This window comes from Ambystoma mexicanum, chromosome 1p, assembly GCF_040938575.1.
Source record: "Ambystoma mexicanum isolate Mex_15411 chromosome 1p, UKY_AmexF1_1, whole genome shotgun sequence".
Taxonomy (NCBI): Eukaryota; Metazoa; Chordata; class Amphibia; order Caudata; family Ambystomatidae; genus Ambystoma; species Ambystoma mexicanum.
This window is the reverse complement of record NC_090921.1, coordinates 701540501-701565536: the sequence shown is the minus strand read 5'-3', so window position 1 is coordinate 701565536 and position 25036 is coordinate 701540501. Positions and strand designations below refer to the sequence as shown.

The following is a 25036-nucleotide window of genomic DNA, read 5'->3' as shown; positions in this document are numbered from 1 at the left end:
GACATGCGCATGGAGCGGAGCAAAATTGGAAGGTCCAATATAATGAGGAACATGCCGACACTGTAAGTGTTATGCTAGGGTCAGTTGAGTGATTTGGTGGCTACACATTAGAAGAGTAGGAGATGGTCTAGGATCACAGAGGGTTAATAGTTGGAATAGGTTAATAACACAGTCTGACTCGTAGGAGTGTCTAGAATGATCATACATATGTGAGATAGCTCAGTTGCAATAGCCCACAACAGTTGTTGGTGGGTACATACATACAATATACTGCAATACATGTATGGCAAAAAGAGTGATTGATGAGTATGATAGTCTAACCGCGTAGGGCTCTAAGCAAAATGGGCTATATGTCAAAGACAAGGAGCATTCAGTAATTGAGATTTGCAGGAGATCGCGTTACTTATATGAACATAGATGCGGTATACAGGATTAAAATACATATACAAGATATACAGTAAATAGGCACAGAATGTGTCAATGGGATATTCAAGATAATTGCAAAGTTGCAGAGAAGCAACCATCTCAGTGAGTGAGACTAAGGGTTGAAGGGATAGTCTGTAGCCACAGACCTGATTAAAGGCAATGGTGGCTGTGTATCGGGTATCGGAGTGCGTCTCGGCGTTGCATAAAGGAGCAGGGTGGATGGAGGAACAAGAATACAGTGATAGTACAAGCAGATACAAACGGCAGTAAAGTGTTCAGAGTCCTTGCTCAACGTAGCCAACAAAACAAGCTCCCAAGTGAGCAGGAGGTGTTAGTTACTAACTTTTGAAAGTGTCCGTAGTCCCGGTAATTAGTTTAATGAGTTGAGAGTGGAGTACACGGAGTGGGCACAGAATGCAATGCTTGCTTACCCTGCAGTTTGTCTAAAACATGCGATGGAGCTGGTGGTGAAGAGGGCCGGCTTCCGCATGCCAGTCGATGTGATTGGCTTTTAGGATGTGGTTAGCCAATCGGAAGAAGTGTTCCTGTAGCAACAAGCTACTCGGACTGACAACAAATAAGGCGGCCATTTTAGAAAGTAACGATGAAAAAAAGAATATGCTGTTGAAAATTACAGCGTCGAGTCGAGGCTTCTCAGACCTCTTACTCCTCTGTACACATGTACTTCCGGATAGATAGGTGGATGGTATCCGCTCCTGTGCTAAACATGGTTACAGAGTGTTCAATCCTACCCTGCACCCTTTCAGACCACTCTCTGATACTATTGACACTGGACCTCCCGGCGACAGGGGTGAACTGCCCACCGGGGCGGTTTAAGGCTGCTGCACTGCTGGACATGGCTTTTTCAGTGCATATGCAGGGTCTGTTGTGACGGTGGTAACCTTGTTGCAGGCTTTTAAAGTGTTTGTTTGGGGCGTTGCTATGTCGGCAGAGTTCGGAGTCCTTAAGAGTAGGAGAGACTTAGCTGGAAAGGAGGCAGAACTTGGGGCCCTGCAGCAGAAGAGTGGGCTATCCCCCAATACGGACATACACCTCAAGATTGAACTGGCGCTGGAGGCACACAGAGATCTGGCATAAAGGGAGGTGAGGTTTATGGATAAACCGCAAATAGCCAGGAGGCAGGGAGAAGCGGACAGACCAGGCCGAACCATGTACTGCATCCTGTAGGGGCAACCTGGAAAGCATGGAAGACGTTGATAGCTAGAGGGACTCGGGCACCATTATATGACAGGCTTCTGCCTTATGGGGTATTCCGATGCTTCCCCCTACTGGAGATGGTGGTATAGTTTAAACCTGGCACGCAGTGGGAATCCACACGGTCTGTGATTTCAATGTCTAAGGTCGCTTTGTGGAATGAGAGGTGCTGAGCACAGCCATGGGAGAAAGCTCCCTTGCAAGCACTGTGCTATTTGCGAATGCGCGCCATGATTCAGGTGCATTGGCTGTCATTCCCGGACGAGCCTCTGACGAATCCATGTTTGGCATACATTTTACATAAATTCACTTTTAGGAAAAGTATTTCTGTATTATATAAACTGGCACAATCTATGAATACTGGAACGGATATGCTTCAGGTGGGGCCAGGACCTCCACGTAGGATTTACAGACTCTCAATGCAGGGCGCATTGCTCACTGTCAAAATGGGTGTAATCATACACTTCAGATTTTTGAATGGACTATACTATCCCTTGGAAAGATTAAACCTGTTTCGATAGGGTCAATGTATAACCCATATGTGGGGACGACAATGCTCACCTGCTGCATATGCTCTGGTCCTGCCCAAATCGGTGTGAATACTGGAACGCTGTTAAAGCCACCCTGTCCGAAGTGTTGGAGGCGGGGGGGACAGTTGGACTTGTCAGCATGTGACTGTTTACTTGGCTACATTGGCCGAATGAATGTAACCCAGCACAGATTCTTGAACTTGGGTTTATTGCTGGCTAAGAGGACTATTCTTCTGAAATTGATGCATAAACAACCATCCACAAAGGAAATATGGTTGAGGGAAGTTGTCTGGGCAAACGATACCGAGGAACTGACTGGATATTACCTTACTGCCAAGTGTCAACAGACTTAAGGATATATGGTCGGACCTCCGGGCGTACCTGCCCGTGGTTGACCCAACACCCTGATACAAATATTCAGTATGCCCAATTGCTATGATTCACGCTTGTAGGTGTGTACCTTATAAATTGTATGACGGTTTGGTCATGCTTCTTGATTCAATATGTAGCAATATTATTATATTCCAAGTGTAATATATAAACAGTTTTAAAAAAAACAAACATCTGAAGATACACTATTGAAGGGAGCCATTCTCATATACTTTAGTTCTTTGTAACATTGTCGGGACAGGTTAGTTTTGGACAGAGGACAGAATTGGTTTGAACGCTTATTGATAACTGACTAGCACGCTAGTTTGTTGGGTTAAGTAGGGGTCACCTGTAGCCTAGGGAGAGCTAGGAGTTTCTTCTCTTTTCTTATTATAAAGAATACCTGAGATGGAAAGAGTCCATGCTTTTCTTCTGACACATCACACCTCCTGATCCTTATATTATTGCTTTGGACATGATCTTTCAAGTCCACTTATTTCTCTCCAAGACTATCAGATTGTTTTTCAAGTTCCTTTACCCTTGAGTTCTGCTTGGTCATTAGTTATGTCCACCAGTGTTGTTTCAGTGACCGTGGCCTCGATCGACTGGATATTTGTTTCAAGTTCCATTATTGTCTTAATGGCACGTAGATGTGCCATCATTCGGCTGAATTCCTGTTGGAAAATTTTGAAGTCAACCTTCGTGAAAGGCATTGAGGTGTCTTCATCCTTCATACTGACGGGGGTTTGGGTTTGGACAAAGAGGGTAGTTTGCGGTTTCAGCAATGCTAGTCTTATAGAAAATCTTTGATGTTTGAGTTTTGGCTACTTTTGTCTGACGGTGACATTTCAGATCTTTGAAACTAATGAGCAGAGAGAATTGCAGTTCTATTTGAAGAGCAGGAATAAACTGCTGGTAATGGCTACTCGAGTGGATAGTGTGGGGCACACAAACCTTGAGTGCTATTAAAAAGCACAGGCTATCTTCCCACCAACACACAAGTTTGTTGCTGATTAGCCAAATGGGGCTTTGTCAGTGGGAGTCACACCACACACATCTGAGATATGGCCATAGAACACCAAACCTAATTGGAGCTCGATCTGCTCAGGTCGGCAATCCTTTGGTCACAGTGCTCAGTTTACTTGGCATGCAAGGTGTGGAGGGTGAGTTGGATATCAAAACATCAGTCCCTGGTATTGTCTCTGCATGTCCCCTTGATCGTCCCAGAAGTTGCAAGGAGATGCTGCCATCTTCTATAGTGGTTCCGCTCACCTGCAGAACCTAGTTCAACACCACAATAACTAGAATAGCCACTGCACAGGATCAAAGCCTCAGTTGGTTCCTCACTACCCGCTCAAAGGACAACCATCTCAGGGTTCTTGGTTAACTACTGGCTCCCATTTTCTTGGTCTATGCACTACTGCCTCACATCAGCGACTACTTCTCAGTTCATGTACACACCAATCACTTCAGATCTGTTTGTGTCTAAGACTGATAACAGGGGTTCCTCTCCAGTCCCTGCCTCTTCCTCTGGAAGGTGATGCAGTTGCGCATTCTGACAGCGTGAATCTGTAGTGGGTGCTGGTCCTGGTGTCCAGACCACTTCTTAGTGCTTCATTGTCTGGCATAAGCCAGGGTTCAGTGTCTTCCTCCCCAATCCCCAGCTTGCTCTCCTGTCAGACTACCATTGTTCTCCTGAAGCATCCTGGCATGCTTGGGACTCCACCTTCAACTCCGTCTTCCCATATTACTGTTTATGACTTGATTTGATGTCTCCCACTGTGCTGCAGAATGCTCACATGACTCAAGTCAAAGAATCATTAAAAAAGGGCTAGCTTTTATATGTTCACTGATAATGAAAATGCGACATTCTAATCTTTAAATTTCACCCCAATAAAATGCAGGTGTATTTGTTGATTTTTCCCTTATTCGTTAACCTTGATAAACTAAGATGCTGCGGGGTTCATGAAAACTATCCAATGTGAGCGTTAAACATGGAAGCTAAGTGGAATTTGGCTCGAACAAGAACCTAGCGCATTGGCTGATTGCTTAAAAGGCATAAGGCACTCGTTAAAACTTCATTAAATTGGAATGGTCACGTGATGGTGCATGTTGCTCATGTGCCCGGCATATATCAGTGTGACAGACTATGCCAAGGTGTTATCATTGAGATTCTCCACAGAGAAAGAAAAAAATAAAATCAAAGCATGGACCACGGCAACTATGAAAAGTTCATGTGAAGGACACTTACAGCTTGATGTCAGATTCCAGGTGGACTTGAAGAGAAAAATCACGGTTCTTGCTGAAAATGCCACCAAAACAAATTGGCATCGGACCAAATGCAAGCTAATCAGCGATAGCATGGTACTGACAGACATCAGATAACGTCAGATGGTGGAACAGTTGTGCGGTTGCATATGCTGTCGTGCAGAAGGAATGTGGAGTAGCAGTTCGGGCTGGCCTGCTCCTTTGGGGATGGAACCAAGCTTGATTTGCATATGGTCTTTCCCTTTATGTAATGGTATAGCAGACTCAAAAACGATAGTCTAGTGGGTTGCCCAGAATAATGCGAGAAAGTTGATCAATTCAAAACATTCCAGCCATCAATCTTCAGTTTTGCAGGTGGAACACAATTTACTACCTCAAATCAAGGCTTGAGCTAACTCTCACCTGAACAATAAGTTGCTTGTCGAAGGCTGGGTAGGGCATACACATGGAGCTGCAATAATGCAGAGGCACTTCAAGTAATTTAAAAAAAAAATGTTTTATTGAAAAATCTACAGTTTTAACATACATAAAAACATTTGTTTTAATTTCACGAACATAACTCAAAAGGCTCTTACAAAACCGATAGCTCTTCACGTCAGAAAGAGAAAGTAAGTGAACAAAAGCAAAGATAAAGACACTTCAGCCAGTTTGTACATAACATGCGAAGTTAGTTCTATCCCAGTTAATTTCCTCCAAAACACACAATAAAGGCTTGAGATCACTGCTCAAAGCGGGCATTTCAGTAGTGCATCTAGATAGTTCACAATTGCACCAACAGACATTTTTCGTATTAGTGTGATTGATTTCCAGATCACGTGGCTAGCCAAGTAGTTCAGTGACAGTTCGTCTCATAAAGATGATATTGTGACACATTGTGGTAGGTGGAGAACATAGCGCCAAAAACGCCCTTCTAAAGAGTTCCAAATATGCTTGTTGATGTTCCAGCTGACCTCAGCTCCAAAAGTTAATATAGGAACTACCTTTTACAAGTAGAACTTCCGAACCGGGGATAAAGAAAATTTACCATAGCTTTTGTTTATTTTTGCCGCTTGGAAGGCAAGACTCATGGTTTTTTGTTTCAGATCTTTCACCCATTGGTGTTCACAGATGAAGTTATTGAACTGTATCTTATAGAGTCTACAGTATCAAGGAACTGGCCACCTACAGTCCACCTAAACGCCTTAGCCTTTTTACCTGAAACAATGCCATTTGCCACAATTTTTGTTTTTTCTGTGTTAATTGTGAGCTCTTTGATCGATAGGTACTCATATAGAGAGCTGAGCAACCGTTGGAGACCAATTTGAGTTCTATCAACTAACACTAGATCGTCCGCGTAGGCAACACAATTTACTGGAATTTGGTTGATCTTTGGAGGAAAACAGTGAACATGACCAAGATGATCTGGTAAATCCACCAGGAATAATTTGAACAGATCCGCGGCAGGGGGGCACCCCTGCTTTACACTCCTTGCAGAAGAATAAAATCAGACAGTTCACCACTTTTATTTAGGCGTACCCAGATTGAGGTGTTCAAATGAAGAGCCATTATTGGATCAAGGATATTTGATGGACAATTCCATTTTCTTAATTTGTTCCAGAGCAGGCATCTATTTATGGAGACGAAAGCCTGCTTCATGTCAATAAATGCTAGGTAGATGTTATGCTTGGCTTTCTGAGCTTCAAATGTCAGGATTGTGAGAATCAAAAGGTTGACATCGAAACCCACACCTTTGGTGAAGCCAGTTTGCCGTACGAAATACCAGCTAAATGCGTCCATTGAACAAGCTTCAAGCGCAGCTGAGAGCCAAAGATCTTCCCGAATGTATCTAGGAGAGCAATCGGTCTGTAATTATCCGTGCAATCCCAACTGCCTTTCTTATGGTTGGGAACTATAATGGCTGTTAACCATGACACAGGTAGACATTTTTGCAAGGCAATACTGGCAAATAATCGTTCAATAAAGATGGGCCAGACTGTTAAATGCTCTTTGAGCATCACATTGCTAATCGGGTCAGGGCCAGCGGCATGACAGTTCTTTAGACTCTTGATTGCTAGTTCAATTTCATCGAGCGGGGTGTCAACAGCCCAAGAGCCATGACAGGCAACCGGGTAACACTCAAAAGGGTTAGTTGAACTGGCAATAACACCAGAGAAATGTCTGGACCATCTATCACCCGAGATGGTGTTTTGAGGTGTAGTTGAACGGTCAATTGTGCCCATGTTTAATATCATCAACTCAGCACGATCTTGTTAGATGATAGCTTTGTGCGAGGTTACCCAATTCCTAAAAATGGCTCTTCTAGCTCTCACAGCATCTGATACCATTCTCTTTGGTGAATTCTTTTTTATGAGGCGTAATTCTTGATGCAAAGCTTTTTTTTTTCTCGTGCATGATTAGACTGAACGCATGGTTATGTTGGGTGTGCTTTTGACCCTGAGCCTTATTGACAAACTGATGGTCAATCAATAGTGAAGGGTAATCAACGGCATTCAATAAGACTGTAAATCTGTCAGTCATGCGGCTGTTCTGTGAGGCATTTATGCAAAGACGATTACCCCCACTATTAGATTCAACTGGAAGATTGTATACTTGGCCAGAACTAGAAGTGTCTAATAGACAGCTAAGTTTCAAGAGCGTGTGGTCACTATTGGTCATGTTTTGGATTTGAAGGCTTAAAAGCTTCAACTCAAAGTTCCTTGAAACCCAAAAATAATCGATGATGCTGTGCTGGGGCTCGCGGTGCCAGGTTGGCTAGGCAGGGATATCGCCACTGACAGCACCATTTAACATAACGCAGTCACGCGATTTCATAGCGTCGGCCCACATTTGCCCTCTGGCCACCACATCCTTTAATGGACGTCGCTTATAACAATTGGTTGTCTGATCAAATTGGAACCAAGAACAATTGAAGTCCCCACAACAAATAATTGTTAAGTTGTTATATGACAGCAATGAGACAGCAATGTGATGATCAATTAAATTACATACAGTATTAACGAAAACCTTTGCACTAATTTCTGCAGGGTTCCAATAGCTGTTGACAATAAGATGATGTTTTTTCGTCGCTAGATTGGAGGTCAGAGTGTGCATGATGATTCCTTGGACATAAGGGTTGGGATTTGAGCAAATCGGAGATGACCAATTTTGAGTAATGAGAGTCATTATTAGTAGCCCAGCGCTTGGTCTTCCTTGAGCATTTTTGACCGTGTGGTTTACTGACATGGTGAAACCGTCTCTCCAAGGGGAGTCCAATAACCACGTCACCTGCAGGCAAATTGCAAAAAATTGATCTAGGGAGACCTGTGAGGAGTTGAACAAGTGTTTAAATCCACGGGTGTTCCATGATAAAATAAAGTTTTGCCTTTTCGCGGGGATCAATCATGGCTAGGCCTGTGCATAGTCTGCCAAGATTTTCTCGGCTTGCGTTTGAGCTTTCAGGGCAACTCTGAATTTGGGCAGTTCGCATAAGGGGCCGTACATGCGACACATCAGAACTCTTCCTGGCCTTCTGCCTAAGGTCTGCAGAGTCGGGGCAACGAGTTACAATTGCTTTCGCAGGTTCCAAGGAAAGGTCAAAGCCAAAGAACAGTAGGTCGTCGGCAGCTTTGAGAATCGTATTACGAACCCCTGCTGAATCAATGTGGAGCAAAACTGAATCGCAGCATTGCTCTGTAGCGTATTCAACGATTTTAATATCATCTGAGGTTATCGAGCGGAGGAATACATTTGAACAACTTCAACATATTACCTCTGTTGAGATTCAGCTCTTTGTCGTCGCTATGGATGTTCTGGAGCCTTAACTTACAACTATGCCCAGCCTCTGAGGTTGACTTTTAAACATGAACTTGAGATTTAGGGTGCGTGAGTTCTTTACGTTGATTTAGAGTGAGTTTTGGATTTAGACTCTGGACAGTTGGACTTGTTGTCGGCGGCCTTCCACTGTCAGCGCCAAAATTTGGTAAGCACTTGACATGGCCATTAGATGGAACAGGACCATTGGCACCTTTAGCTTGACTATTGGTATGTATGGAGGCCGAGATTGGATTAACATCAGGCATCTGGGGACAGTCGTCATCAGAACAAGGATACGTGGATAGGTCACATAGCTCAGTTGAAACAGACACCACGGACGTCACTGACGAGCAATCGTTGGAACTGATTTGCCTTCTTTTTAAGAGTGGTTTAGAAGGCTGCACAGTGCCGTCCGGCACTTTAGAACGGACACTTCCGCCAGCACCAGTGATGCGTAGAAAAAGCCCCGGTCTTGGAGAGGGGGGGGGGGTGGGGGGGGGAGTCGTCAGATTCCTTTATGAATTTTTTTGTGTTGGAGTGACCAGAGGTGCTGGATTTATTTTTGTAGAGCCTTGTAGCCGGAACACACTTTTGCTTCTTTGTCGGCACCATCAGTTTGACTGAGGGAACTGCAATTGTTGCTTTCGGTGATGTACCGATGTTGCCTGTTTTTGCGGGACCTACAAAGATGCCGAATGAGGCACATTGCGGTGCTTTCGGGTCCAGTTGAGACTGTCCTTGGGGAGGCTTTTCGTGCCCGGTGGTGGAAGCCTGTAGTCCTGGCCAGAATTTTATTAACCTTGGGTAAGGACTGAGCCACAACACTATTGGAACGTGGTGGCAAGTCAGCCATGACTAGGTCAGTACTTGGCGTTGGTCGAGGTTCTCCTGGTGGCACACTCAGTACATCACTTGGGCCGGGCACCTCAGTGGAGATCGTATTTAATGAATTGACAATAGGGGGTCTTTGATCACCCACTTTGGCTGGGTTTTCTTTATTCGATTTTATTTATTTTATTATTATTTTTTTACATTTTTTTTTTTTTTTGTGCTGGCACCCACCTGAGGCATCTACTGAGTTGGTTTGCGTCCTCATGCATTTGACTGCATGTAGCAAGCCAGAGGTCAAGCTGTCATTTTGACAGTGATGACATGCCGCCAGATCGGCAAGCCAAAGTTGCCATTGCATCGTCGATTCAGCTCCGGTTTGCATTTGTTGTTTCAAAAATTGGGTGATATCAAATTGGTCCATTTTAGTGGTTGAGGTCATCAAGATGGCAGCCTGATCACGGATAGATTTGTTCAATGATTCATAAAGTTTAACAAAAGGAATCATTGTTTGTGAAGATGCTGCGAGAACATTGTTATGTATTTGTATGTATATCAGCAACTGAGAGGCTTGATTTTGGAGAAGGAGTCGTAGGACAGTCAACACTCAGACTCGCTCGACGTGATGTATCTTTATGAGGAGTTTGCATATTTGAAAGGTTGACTGTGTCAGGAATCGTTTGCGCTTTTTTTGAGGAATTTCCTTCTTCAAAATATAGAGGCAAGCTTGCCATTTTGTGAGTTTCCAAGGATTTCTCGGCAGGGCGGCGAGAAGACGCTTGCTGTGGCCTGGAAGCAAGTGAAGCAGCCAAGGCAAGTTTCACAATTGGTTGCGACGAATGTCCTGCGACAGTTCTGACAGGGGATAGCAAAGGTAAATTGTAGGGTGCCGGCAGGTTCAAGACTTCTGAGTTGTAGCATGAGTCTGCAAATTTCGAAGCTGCGGTTGCAGGTTCTGTTAAGTCGCAAACAGCCAAGGGCTTTTCTGTAGTAATATGAGCAGCTTCAGCAACCGCATCGGTCAAACAGTTATTTGAGATCACAGCAGCACGGGTCAATGCCGGTAAAGTCGAGGAAGTCTCATTAAGGTCAACTGGTTCAGGCTGTGCGAGGTCCTCGATGACCTGTGAGACACTCACATGTCATCTTGGCGATAATCTTGGCGATAATCTTGGCGTCCGTGATATCGAACGGAGAGAAGTAAATGTCTGGTGAATCTGCATTCACCGGTGAGTCTCTTGAGACTCGTGGAATCAAGGTATGCTCCTGCACCGACACTGACACTGGAACAAGAGTTGACAGCGACAGCAGCGCAGGCGGGCGAGCAACCACCGGGGCCTGGGAAGTGTCACTCGCGACCGCTGAGCAGTCAACAACATTTGAAGGGAGCGGTGCAGCATGGACCAAGGAGCCTGCCAATGCAGGCTGTGGAGGCGGCACAAGACGCGGCTTCGGGCAGCCTAGACAAGGCTGACTCCAAGGAAGTAGCAAGAGTATTTTGAGTCATAGTGCCAGACCGATTGATTAACTTGCTTACCTTGCTGCCCGACAAGCAGGATGAGCCTTTCAGCAGCGCAGCAGTCCATGGATTCAGCATCCGTCGATGCTGGAGAGTCTTGTGGCGGGTCTGAGGTCCAGGGAGGGTACTCGTCTTAGGGGAATCGGACATTATGACCACAAGCAAACAGGCGAAATCCGGCGGACTGGGCAGACTGGACTCACTGCCGGACTCCGCGCGAGAAAGATGCTTTTAAGCCCCAAAAACCGAAGCAGTAGAGACAGGACCGAAGGGTATGAAGGATCGCCTCTCAGAGAAAACACAGAAAATGCAGTGGACTGACAGACTGGACTAGGCTCAATGGACTTGCTCACTTCAAGTAATAGGCTTTGCAAGGAGCATCAGCATGTGTGCAATAGAGCACTTCCTAGTGGAATTCAGACTTATTCAAAGCAATGGCACCCCTTTGAGGTACATCTACATAAACATACGACCAGTGGCACAAAGGCACCATGGTATCTTATAACTGCGAGAAGGTTGAGAAAGAGTTGCGAAAACCACAGAAGAAAGATGAGTTCAAGGACCATTCCTATAAATTTGCCCTGCAATCGTGAATGTGGCAACACAACCTGGAAGGCATGAATGTGTGTACATTGTGATCCCAAACCAACCCATCAAGATGGAGCTACACTTTACTCCCGGCATGGATGACACCCTGTGTAGACCTCAATGGGGACTAATGGTTCTCCAGACTGGTTGTAAACATTGGGTACCTCTAGCCTCACCTACATTCAGACTCTCGCTGTTTAACCACCATCTCAACATACTTGGAACTTCAAAAAGGTATAAACGCCTCAATTTCATTGTGAGCTCAGTGGCAGAGACCTTTCAAAATGCTGTGTGACATCACTGCTGATATTCCAGGAGTTATTGTGCAAGGCGGCATTCTCGTGCATGCCGTGATGGAAGGTCAAAACAATCGGAGGCTTCAAGCAGCCTTGCAAAAAACTGGTTGGAGACTCCCCGCAGGGCCAGTTAATACAGCAATACCAGTCACCCCCTCACATACATGAAATGCTCAGTGGCCAACCAGCTGCTGAGGCACACCATCAATGAAACCAATCCAGCGCACCCCTGGTGGAGTCCAGCTGTTTTACAACTGGAACATGCTAAAATGAAATGCAGGAACTGCAACAGCAAGTAAGCAAAGACAGAGGCCTCACTATCAGTAGTACAAGTTGGAGACCAATTTCTGAGAAGAGATAGTCATGCAGGCACAATGCTTAGCATGTCTTTTGCAGTTTATCCCTTTACAGTCGGTTAAGAGAAAGTACCACAGTCACAGCTAAAGGGGAAAAAAACGAACATCTCTCCCTGTTCAAAAAATTACTAGGTCAGAGTATGTCCGATTGGCTTGTCTTGTGACATTGGTAAAATGGCATTGTTCTAGCTTCAAAGTGTTGTGGGTGGTGTGGGAATTAGGTAGACTGTCTTCTGAACGTTGCATGATAAAACAATACCATACAATCCCAGGAAAATACTTGCTTTTATAGAGAGGTCTACTGTAACGTTATCATTAACAACTGTTATAAATTGCATGGGAGCAGTGGTACCGAGTGTTTGACTACGTCGGTGAATTAAAGATTGCTGGAACAAGTCCCAAATTTGTGTTGTGGGACCCACCCGCCTACTTTGCGGACGCTCACTTAAAGGAGCAAGCAAAGAGATGCTGCTATTGGTCCCAAAGCAGCTGACAGACCTACTGAACAAGGCTGGTGCTACCTGACCACCTAGTAAGGAGAGAACTGTGGCGGGCAGGCAGTGCGCCAGGGTGTTTTTGCGTAGGGGATGCTTCTGGCGGAGAAGAGGATTGGTGTGGGGCATACACATAGATGGATGGACAGTCAGGGAGGAGGATATAAGTGACTGAAGTGGATGAATGTATCCCGTGTAAATCAAATGGGATTGGGTGTAAATATGTTGCAAGCTTACTTGTGTGGGGTTCCTGGATGGGAAGGGATTCTGGGGAACTGAAGCTTAAATTATGTGAAGGATCAAATGGATCGGAGGAACACTAATCACGTGAGAAAGGATGAAATGTTTTCTGGTTATGGTTCATTGTATGGTTTTCTGGAGTTTATATTTTTCTGGTTTGTTTTTTTTGGTTCCATTTTTGGTCGAAATTCTAGAGTCGGGAACTGAAGAGACATTTGTAATGGGAGGATGGGTGTCTGATGCCCAGATGCAATGATCAAATGGAGGATTGATGAATGACCTAGGCTTTGTGAGCCTGACTGTTCGGGTCTCAAAGCCCCCCATACCCTAGTTTCCCCCTCCGAGCAGCTCAATACTAAGTAGACTAAGATAGGGGCATCTACAGCCTTCCTACAAGAAACTCATCTATTAGAACAGAATGAGAGTAGGTTGAAAACTAAGGCATACCCAGCACAACATTTTGCCTCAAGCGGATTGAAAAAAAGTGAGGGGTGGCCATATTAATTGCAAATGGGAAACAGTTTATTAAGCAGTACTTGTATAGAAATTCAGAAGGCAGCCAACTAATACTTAAAGGACTTCTTGATGTACAATTGTATACATTAGTGTCATCATACACCCAATGATCATCAGTATCAATATATGGTGTTGCTCTTGGGCAAATTAGATGATATATGCGAGATCTATTTTGTGCTGGGTGGAGATTAAGTGTTTGATGGACCCATAGGGTGCAACTTTACATCTCACAATGATTGATAGGAGGAATAGATATGTATGCGTTTCTCTGCAGTCCATAGGGGATACTCTAGGATAGATATGATTCCGATTTCCGCAGCCATATTCCCGGAAGTACTTTAAATAGAGATTGGGTTAAACAATCCTATTATAAAAGGGAATAAAGCAAATTGTTTTCTGGTAGCGAAACTGTGTAAGCAGAGAGAATGGAATTCCATTGCAGAATTCAAGAACTTGTAAGGTGTGTTGAAAAGGGATTCACCGGATAAATTAGACATTATATAAGCTTATTATAGGACGAGCTTAAAGTGGGGAAGAGAACCTTGACACTAATGAACAGAGACCTATTGGAAAGGGTGAATCTGCCACAACCTGCAATGGAAGAAAGTGACATTTTAAGAGGCCAAGGCAACCCCAGAGGAAGTAGGAGAGGCGATCAATTGCGCTCAAAGCGCCCGCAAGACTAGGACAGTACAAGGAAGCGGAATGAGAAAGGTGAGTGAGCTGTGCCCCAAGCAAACGATAAGTTCCAGCTGATGTCGACCTAAACATTCCACTGAAACCGCTCTTACTTTGATCCTCAACTCTCTCGTCTATGCTCGGCATGCCAAGCAATCATCCATCCTTATTCTCCTTGACCTCTCTGCTGCCTTTGACACTGTCGATCATCCACTCCTCCTGCACACTGTCTCCTCCTTTGGTTTCAAGGGCCCTGTTCTCAATTGGCTATTCTCCTACCTCTCTTCTCGTTCCTTTACTGTCTCTTGGGGTGGTCAGACCTCTTCTTCCTTCCCTCTAACATATGGTGTTCCTCAAGGCTCTGTACTTGGTCCTTTCCTTTTCTCTCTTTATACATCACTCATCGCCCCTGTTATCTCCTCCTTTGACATCTCCCATCACTTTTATGCTGATGATACTCAACTCTTTCTCTTCTCCTCCTTCACACCTGACCTTCATCTCAAACTCTCCTCCTGTCTCACAGCTATCAAGAACTGGATGTCCTCCCGCTTCCTCTCTCTTAACACTGATAAGACGGAAGTCCTTTTCTTCCCTTCTAACTCACTTCCTTCTCCCTCTCCTCCCCCATTCATTCACTTTCCCCCCTCCGACCGCCCTATCTCCTCCAAGGCTCACAATCTGGGTGTTATTTTTGACTCCTCTCTCTCCTTCTCACAACACATTTCACTTACCTCTCGCTCCTGCCGCTTCCATCTATACAACATTCGCAAAATCCGTCCCTCCCTCACTTTCCATGCAACCAAACTCCTTATCTCCTCTCTCATCTTTTCCCGGCTATTTTACTGCTCCCCTTTATTCTTTGGACTTCCTGCCTCCCAGCTTACCCCCCTCAAATCCATTTACCACTCTGCTGTTCGTACCCTTTGTCTCCTTACCTCCCGTGATTCCATCTCCTCCTCGCTCTCTCTTCTTCGTTGGCTACCTTTCCACTCTCAGTTAAAATTCTGCTTTCTCTGCCTTGTTTTTAAATCCTTATATGGTCTCGCTCCTCCTTATCTCTCCTCACTTCTCACCTTCTACTCCCCCTCACGCTCTCTTCGTTCTGCTGACCGTTTCCTCCTTACTGTACCTCCTTCCCCTTGTGCTTCTTCCAGGTTTCGTTCCTTCCAACTTCTTGCTCCTCTTCACTGGAACGCACTCCCTCTCTCAATCCGCTCTTCCACTACCCTTCCCTCATTTCACACGTCCCTTAAATCCCTTCTCCTCCACTCTCCTCCTAGAAGATCTTCCCATTCTCTTTTCATCCCCCCCTCTCCCTCTTCTGACTCCTTAATCCCCTCTCCCTCCATTCTCCCACCTTCCTATTCCTCACTTGTTCTTTTCTTTTCTATTCCTCCTCGCCAATCCTACTTCCTCTCTACCTCCCCTTCTCCACAGTTAACTGCTTTTTGCACTGTTTTACTGTTGAATGATTCATCATGTAATTTTGCTCACATTGTTTATTGTTGTTCACTGTATGAGTTCCTTTGTACAGCGCCTTGGCATAAAGCGCTCTATAAATAAACCAATCAATCAATCAATGTCTGCCCACAAGATCTGCAGCCCAGCAGCACATAACACCAGGGAAGCGACAGGCAACGGGGGTGGGGGGGGGGGGAGAAGGTTCAAAAGGTGAGGACCAAAAGGATCCATGAGACATTGGTAGGGGGAGACACCAGAAAATCAAGAGCCACACGTGTGAGAGGAAGACGCTTAGAGGAAAGGTGACCGGAAAGGATACAAGAGAATCAGGTCACCCAAGGAGAGGTAGGGGTGGCAAGAGAGGCCAGAGTTGCTTGGGGAAATTCCCCAAGATAAGTGGGGGCCCTTGGGGAGGGTCCCTAGATCGACCCCTTTATTGATCTTGCAGGATAAGTGCAGACCAGGTCGCTGGCCTCCTCCAGGGCCACAATCAGCCGGGAGATGGGGTGGGTGGCGTGGAGTCAGGAGGCCACCACACCAATCAGACTCGACCAAGGAGGGCAACTCCCACAAGGAGGCTGAGGGTACCCTGCTCTTGCACAGACTGTGGGGTAACAGTTCAAGGAGGAACAGGGAAATGGGGGTTCCGAGGGGGGGAAGCAGCCAAAGGGCCCACAGACTGGGAGCTAACCACCAGTGGGGACTGGGAGGTGGGGAGCGTTTCTCTGCCTTACCCCGGAGGACAGGAGTATCCCTCCCAGTCGACCCTTGCACAAGAAAGGCTCCAGCGACCAAGTGGACGAAGGTGAATGAGCTGGAGGGAGACACTCCAGGAACTTCACTACCAGGAGTTTGCAGAGAGCCGAGGCAGACCAAACCTAGGTAAAATGGCAGATCGAACAGTGGAACAGGCGGAAGACTATGTCCACAAAAAGAGACATTGCAGCTATACTGCAGGAAATAAGAGACATGCGAGCAGACATAGTGCATAGGATCGAGAAAATAGACCAGAGAGTGGATAAAGTGGAAGAGCCACTATAGGGTCTGGAGGCCAACCAATCATCGGTTGACATTTTGGAAACTTAGATTGACATCACAGACTGGCCGCCCTGCAAATGGACGATTTCGAGAACCGGGAATGTAGAAACAATCTGCGGTTCTTTGACCTTCCTGAGGGGGAAACGGAGAGGGACATATGTCGAGCTGGGAAAGACGTGATCCGCCTCCTGTTCGAGAAAAATGCAACAACTGACCCCACTATTGATAGGGCACATAAGGCGGGGGTGGCTGGGCTGGAGGCCCTCGCTCCATCCTCATCCGCCTCCACTACTACGCTGAAAATCTTGGGAGGAAGCCAGGAAGGCCAATAGCATTACATATGACAATGCAACAATAACAATCTTTCATGACCTTTCTGCATTCACCTTGGCCAGGCGACAAATGTGTGGCCCACTGACACAATGCCTACGGGAGAAGGGAATCCGATATCGATGGGGTTATCCCTTCTCGCTCACATTCAAATACACAGGCATCAGAGACAGCCCACCTGGGAGGCAGAAAAAGGGAAAAGTGGGAGTATGAAGGAGCGGAGGAAGCTTAAGAAGCTAAACACTCCCTCACCTACCCACGACGGTGGCCCACAAGGCTCCAACTAATGAAGGGGGCACTGGCTGAGCAAAGACGAATATGCTAGTGCATGTACCAGGATCTGATTGGTCCTCCCTGCTAACAGCAAATATGGGGGGCGGCGGGGTGAGCTGCAGAGTGATATGTTAGTAAGGTATCAATCAATACAGGGGAACAGGGGTGGCGGGGGGGGTAAGAAGAAGTTCTAGACGGGTGGTGGGGATAAGTGGGAGGGCTCTACCCCCGTGGTGTGCACAAGGAAGAGCCCAGGGGTAGCGGGCAAACTGATGGTCCAGTCAAGCACCAGGAATGATTGAACTCTTAGGCTTGGAGCAGGGGTGAGGGGTGACGGGGAGGGGGCTAGGGGTTTGGTAGTTGGAAAGGGGGGCAGTTGGGGTCAGACTCCACCTGGGGGGGTAGGGAATTCAGGGTGAGGGGGAGTGATGGTGGTTTCGAGCACACAGCAAGCCTGTGTTACAGGGCAACAGCAGGGTGATATTGGATTCGGGGACATACCAGGGATACAACATGTAATCGGGGAAAGAGAAGCCCACAAGCATTTTAATGGCTGATCTACTGCCCGTCTTGGAGCTAGGCTCTCTAAATGTCAGGGGAATTAACTCGCCTACGAATAGATCCCTACTAGGTAGAGAATTCAGACAAGCTAAACTAGACCTGCTCTTTCTCCAGGAAACTCACTGCACAAGGGGAAAGGAACCAGGCATTCAGGGCGGAGGGGTTTGGGGAAGTGTAACATGCCTCTTACAAGACCAGAAAGAGGGGCGTGGCGATTGTTATGGCCAATGACCTGGGCTTCAAGATAGAGGCCTCGATCAAGGATCCGGAAGCCCGATATCTGTTCCTAAGAGGGGAATTACATAGGCGCTGAAAATGTAACTGCGCCCTTTTGCCGGACACAGTAACAGCTCAAACAGTATTGGGAAACCTAGTGGAATACTTCGATTTGAATGATAATGGGGAGGTCAGTATATCCGGGGGCACAAAAAGAAGGGGAAAGGGAAGGCAAGGAAAAGGCCCTTTGAGAAAAAAACAGCACAAATACAACCGGGAAGGGTGGTAGTTCTTTCACCCCGGAGCAGTCCGTGGCACTAGAACAGTACAAGACCCAACTTGGGGAGCGATTGTTGAGTAAGACCGAAAAAAAAGAAAAACTCCTTTTCCTCAAGCAAAAATACTATGAAAAAGGGGATAGGGCGGATAGGATATTGGTGTGGAAACTGAGGGAGACCCAGAAAAGCAAAATGGTTAACGCCATGAAAACCGACGAGGGGATACAGTTATGACACCCCGGGTATAGGGGGGTCCTTTAAGCAGTATTATGAACGATTCAATACATCGGAATTCAACGGGAATGATGCCCTTATAGAAGACTTCTTAACAAAGCTATCCATACAGGGTCTAATGCGGGGAATGGCCGAACAAAGAGTGGTTTTGTCTCCCGTCCCTAGCGAGGGACATCCATGCAGTATGGAGGAAAAGAAACTATGGACTAAGAGTACGTTAGTCACTACGGTGAGTTACTATACTTTTTTTTATCATAGTTGTGTTCTCTGTGATGTCTTTGACAGATGAGCTTCTTTGGGCATGGTGGTATCTCCCACCCCTCTGATCCCAGTTTGTGGTGTTGGGGAGATGGCTCCCTCCCCCTTCCTGCCATGTCCCCCTTTCCAGGCTTCTTGGCAGTTCGAGTTGTCAGGGGGAATGGCTTCTTCCACTGGTTTCCTCTACCTTATCGTTATGCACAGCCCACCTGGCTTATAACTCTGCTACGTACTGTGACTCTGAGGAAATACTGAGGATCCTTCTTCCGTTTTATGGTCGTGGGTCCCAGACTCGCTTGTTTTTTGGGTGGCCTTGGTTTTGTATAGACTTGGTTCACTCACCTGCCAAGTATTATCGTGTGGCCCAAGGTATGCAAAGTCTATCCCCTTTGGTTAGGGTCCCAGACCTGATGTCTTCGGCTTTCTTGTGGGTGCGGGTCACAGACTCTCCTTGCTTGTATGGCTTTCCCTTTTGAAGGACTTGGTTCACTCTCCTGCAAACTACTATCATACGACTGAAGGTAAGCCAATGCCTCTTCCCCTTGGTAGGGTCCCCAGACCCTGTACTTTTGACTTGCTCTCCCCTTTTGGGCTCTCCACCACCTTCTTGGGGCCTCAGCGCCTTCCCAGCAACGTGCGTACCTTCACGCCTGGTCCGCGACTGTCCTGGGTCTTCCCCAACCCTCTTGGTTTCTCTGTGCTGCGGTGGCTCTGCAGCAGTACGTTTCCTTGGGTGGCGTGGTTCTCCTTTCTCGCAGTGTCTCACTGTAAGTAACGCCTGCAGCTTCTCTTGGTGGTACTGTCGAGTGGTTCTCCCACTTCAGACCCGCCCCGTAGCTTCCCATTCCCTTCTTGGCATACAGGTCTGCTTTCTTCTTTCCTGGACCCTGCTGGCTTTCACGGCTCTTCCACGGAGGATCGGATGACTTTTGCAGTCCTTCCTTCCTTCCTTTTTATATGTCTAAAGTGTCCACATTAAATGGAGCGCATACCTTGATTCTGCGGTATGCTGCTTATTCCTCTGCAGATCTTGTTCGTCTCAGAGTTGTCGGGATTAGGTAAGTTCTGCTTCGTCTCGGTTTCTTGAGTACTCCATCTAGGTAATCCCTACTCTTTCTCGTTTCAGTATGTCTTGCGCGGATGGGATCCTCTACTGCAATACATAGAGTTATTGGGAAGTGCAGAATAGGAGTGTAAGGGTGGAGGGTGGAAATACTGATTTCTCCCAGAAGCCATCACTGGTTCCATAGGGGGTTTCCCTCCCCGTGAGGTGGTCCTGCTGAGTATCACCCGCAGCAGGTCTATCAGGTAGTTGCCTCTCATCCCTGACCTCATGGGAAGGCCTCACCACCCCCATGGGCACAGTGACAATGCCCTAGGTTTTGTCACAGAGTATACACCATTGTATAATCTCTATTATAAAATGTCCATATTTATAATTAAATGGGACCAGTTTGAATCAATCTAGTAAACATTCCGTAATTAACTTATTACATGTCTAGCATGGTTAGTCATTTTCTAGTCTACACAGATTATACTTGAACCTTGTAAGTGTTTCTTGCTGTTGATGTATTCATCTCTGTGCCACACAATTAGAGAGAGAACTAGTCCTCAAAAATCCAGGAAAAGTCTCAAATGTAGTATTTAAGTCCCTTACTGGTGGATCCAGTAGACGTCAGTTTACAGCCGTTTACCAGGTAGTTTGTTAGCTATACAAACAAATCTGATTGACTCATATTTCATAACATTTAAAGGTACATTATGGTGGCTTGATTGTGTGTAGGAAATGGGAATCCATGAAAAAGTATATTCCACTCAAACCCAATGTCGTCTTCTACTTCTACTGTACCTTATGTGTGCAATATAGCGTTGGATTGTAAAGTGGCCCATGCAATTATATACATCTTCCACATTGTATATAAAGCAGGAGACTTTGCCATCCATCTCACAGCACTGAGGTGCATGCTTGTCGGCTGTCGCTATGCCTAATAGAATTCCATCCTATGATGATATAACCAGCAATTGGAATCATTAATATAATAGCATACTATGGCCATCAAATAAGCAATACAAGGGAGGACCATTATAGTTAAACATAGTTTAGAGAACAAAAAAGTAACACAGATGAATAGCATAAAGGGGAATCCTATAGAATGGTGCTACAACACAGTGCTTATGGTGGTAGTGCTAGGAAAAGCTTTTTCTGTTTAACTGTTATAAAACATTCTGAAAGCTCTTACTAAAGGAAACGTCCACATGATGGAGACACAATAAGCATCTTTGATGGGGACCCTTTTAGGAATTTCATAGTATAGAAATACTACATGCAACACTGATTGGGAGAGTTGAGGTTATGTGGACCTATACAAGCAAAGCTGATTGGCACATGAGAGAACTTATTTTATGTATTTGTTTAAATATTGTAAACTTACACTCATAGGGGAATGCACCACAGTTGCTAGAAAGAGCAGGCATAATGTATATTAAACAGTATATTAAACAATTATTGCATTATACAAGTTAAGTAGAACATCAGTTGACTAGAAGGGATGCAGGAATTAGGTTATCAGAGTTCAGCTGCGAATGTGTTCAGTTTGTATTCGTCAAGAATTGTATGAATATACATTTGTTCTGCTATATCTCAGAAACAAGCTAACCGAGTGTAAGAGTCCGAGTTTACAAGGCACTTCATTCTAGAGTCTGTATATGTACATTGGGAAGGCTTGTTTGAGGATCTTTTAGGCATTTTTGGATTGAGTCTTACCAAGTCTTAAGACTCAATCCAAAAATGCCTAAACACTATAGGGATAGTGTTTCAGACACGCCTTGTCGACGTCCCCTTTTCGACTACGAAAAACAAAATGCAATACTCCGCAGTGACCACTGGATGTCGGACCTATGCACAGCATGTGAATCTAAGCAGATACAATCATCAGAAATGCTTTTACGGTAAGTAATGCATTCTCATATCTATCAGTAACATAATGTAGTTTCTTATACTGCGTGGCATGCAGAGGACTCCCAGCGCAACTGTTAGATTGTGCACCAATAGCGCTGATTTAACAGACTTTTTTGTGACATTTGTATTTGTTTGCAGCATGAATCTAAAGAAATACTGCCAGGTATTGCAAGGGCATGGATAACGAATGCTGCAGCTGTTCTCCACATTGAAGCCTCATCTGAGACCCCGCGGGCCATCTTCCGGACTAATGAAGCTGACCCGGTGAGTTTCCAGGCTACGTTGATCCTTGATCTGCTTGCAATCAGGCATACTGTCAGTCATGTTCTATAGAATACTGGGTGTGGTGTGGTGGTACTAAATTGTTGTGTGACATGAGCAGCTCTTTTTAAATCCTTGACAAGGCATGAACCAGACAGTCTTGGTCTATGACTCGTATTCTATATAGCTTAGTCTGAAAGAAATAAAAAACATGTTTTCTCCAGCACGTCTCCTCCAGGTGGAACAAGTTTTCCTCGGCGCAGTCAGAAAACCTACAGGATGGTTTCAGGACTGCACTTGTTTAAAGTCTGGCATTTTATGAAATTCAATAAGTAGGTACTGCTTCAGAAAAGACCATGCAATCTGCACTTGCTGGGTTTAAATTCAAAGGATTCTGCCGTGATTAAATATTGAAGAAGCATCAGTGGATTTAAGTTATATTTCTCTGTTAATCACACAATGTAATTATTTGTTTTACCTGATGATAACTAATGAAGAAAAATCAGTACAACGTTTTCAAATGTATACTTATTAAAAAATGTGTTCTGTTAAGGATATGTGGCGTGGTGTGGTGGACTAAGGAGTCGGACAATGGAACGACATGTTCGCTTTATTTAACAAATAAGTATAAGATCATACCTCTCCCTATCTCTCTAAAGGGTTATCCCTACCTAAACTAATATCAGCTCTGGTGCTCATTGTCAGGATGTATGTCCAAATGAAAGTGTCTGTCCTCCGTCCAAAACCTACTCTAACCCTACCACTACTATACAGAAGGGTTCATCATCCAAATGAAAATAATACCAGGAGAATGACTCCTTTCTCCTGGTGAATGAGCTCAGTCTTTATCACTTTTAAAACAATTGTTTGCTTTTAGCTTCTGCTTCAACAAAGATAGTTTTGTCAGGACTCCCTTCTCCTGACCCACCTTGCACGTCCTTGAGGGCTGTTTTAGGATAGTCCTTTACAATAGTCCTCAAGAGTCTTTTCACATATTCCCAAGGGCACCTGAAAGCTTTCTTTACAGTTCCAGAAATTCTTCCCTGTCTTAAAATGTTATATGACATGGCATTTATTACGCGCCTATACACAAGTGTTTCAAGGCGCGATGAGGCAAGGGAAGGGAACAGAGGGAAGGCCAGGTGACATTGAGCTCGCGCAAGTGCAGGGGTGGAGGGGAAGGGGAAAAGTGCAGTACAGAGGATAAACAGTAATTAATAAAAACAATAAATATGAAGTGCAGCCAGCTGGTGGCAGGGGAATGGGTAAGTGAAGACATCAGGTGTCAAGAGCTGGTAGGGGGCTGTAGGGATACAGAACCGGCCCCAGAGTGCAAGGATTGCCAGGGGGTCAGTGCAGATGTGCAACTGGCAGGGAGGAGACCTGGGCCAGAGAACAGAGGGTAGCCAGGTGAACAGTGCAGATTCAGTTTCAGCCATGGATTCAGCAGGGGTGAGGAGGAGAGAAAGCAGAAGCAAAGAGGAAGGTCTTGAGGAAGATTACTTCCAAACAGCTCTTGTTGTCTAATATCTTCTTTGAAAAAAGGTAGCAGGCGCTCCTCTCCAGAAAGAACATGGCATGATAACCTGCTCAGAGATGAGTTTGCAGCACACGCTTTTTACTCACTGTACCTTTCACAGATGGGAAATATCCATTTGCACATCAGTCTTTGTCCTGCCCATGTGGGCAGTCCAGAACCGAAATGCTATGGCAATTCCTCTCTGAACAAGAGTACCAACAGCAACCCCATACACATGTTTCAGCCTTGTTGGGCCTCATCAGTGAGGTGATGCTGTGCCTCTCTGAGCACAGTGAGCAGTGAGCAGGGAGTCCACGTCTGGTTGCCCCCAGGTAACTTAGTAATATCTTCTTTGCTCTTAGATTACGACTGTGATGAGGGAGACTCCTCCCGAGGCTCTCTTGACTATTGGGCTGCCGCAAGCCCCAACTGGGTCTCCTGTTACATGTGTGTCAGTACTGCGTTGCCGGTTCTTCCTGTGGAACTGGGCTGACCAGTGTTGCTTCAGCGCTTCCTGCTTCCTTCACGCCACTCACGGCTTCGTCATCGCGGCTCCGTGGAGACTTGAGCTACACGGCTCCCACGCAGTTGCTGGAACACACTGTCCACCTCCTTGAGTTCATGCCACTGCTGGCTTCTTTCTTGCTTTTCCTCTGGTTATGAGCTTGGCTTCCATCACAATGCTCCACCGACCATCCTCAGAAAGGTCCCCGCACTGGGGATCAGCGTTTGTGCCGCTTTTCCAGGTTCAAACTTCCCAGGCTGGGCTGGTTTCATGCCAGCTGTTCTCTCTATTTCCCTGTCCTTTCTCGCTCTTTATTTCCTTTGGCTGGATCCTCCTCAGTGTAATGTCAAAGTCCCTCTTTACTGTTGGGATAATCTTTATGCCTCTCTTCTCAGTACTTTGGTAAGGCAAGCTGTTATTACTCTCCCAGTTTCTTTGGCTCTTCTTTGTCTGGGTTATATTTGTGGATCAAAGACAGAAGAGACATTACCCTAACAGACAGTAGTGTTTCAGGGACTTCTGATAGGGACTTGGCCCCAAGAGAAAATGGGTTAGAGAGTTTGTTCACGGAACGGGAGTCCCTATCCCCATGGGTTAAGTCTCTCCCTGTGAGGTCCTGCTTTCTGCCACCCATAGGGAGACTATTGGGTAGCAGCCTCACCTCCCTAGCCTCACAGGGAAGCCCCCCCGCTCCCTGGGGAGAATGTACAAGATCCTGTGAATTGTCACAGATATTAATGTAATGATGTATGGTATCCAGCTCTCCATGTGCTATTTTTCATTTGATTTTAATTTTCAGTAATGTTTCAACATTGTTCATTGTGAAACTAACATTGTAGAATGTAGAGGAATTTGGACACTAGTTTTTGATTCAACGTGCGTAGCATGGGTGATTTTGGCGAGCTTATTATGTTTTTGCAGCTAGGTCACGGGACTAGGAGGTGTTGCCCACACCTCTTGTATTGAATTGAAGGGGATTTGGCCCGGATACCTTGTACTGGAAAAAAGGTCCATTTCAATTCTGGGTT

At 45.7% G+C, this 25036-nt stretch overlaps 1 protein-coding gene across 3 annotated transcripts in view; it reads left to right on the top strand.

Moving 5' to 3' along the window:
• Nucleotides 1–25036, top strand: part of DAP3 (death associated protein 3) — a 996586-nt gene that overhangs the window by 159320 nt on the left and 812230 nt on the right. For all 3 annotated transcript variants that reach the window (XM_069650015.1, XM_069650007.1, XM_069650021.1), the window contains exon 3: nucleotides 21862–21987. In XM_069650015.1, the coding sequence (XP_069506116.1) occupies nucleotides 21862–21987 (126 nt within the window). The remainder of the gene's footprint in view (nucleotides 1–21861; nucleotides 21988–25036) is intronic.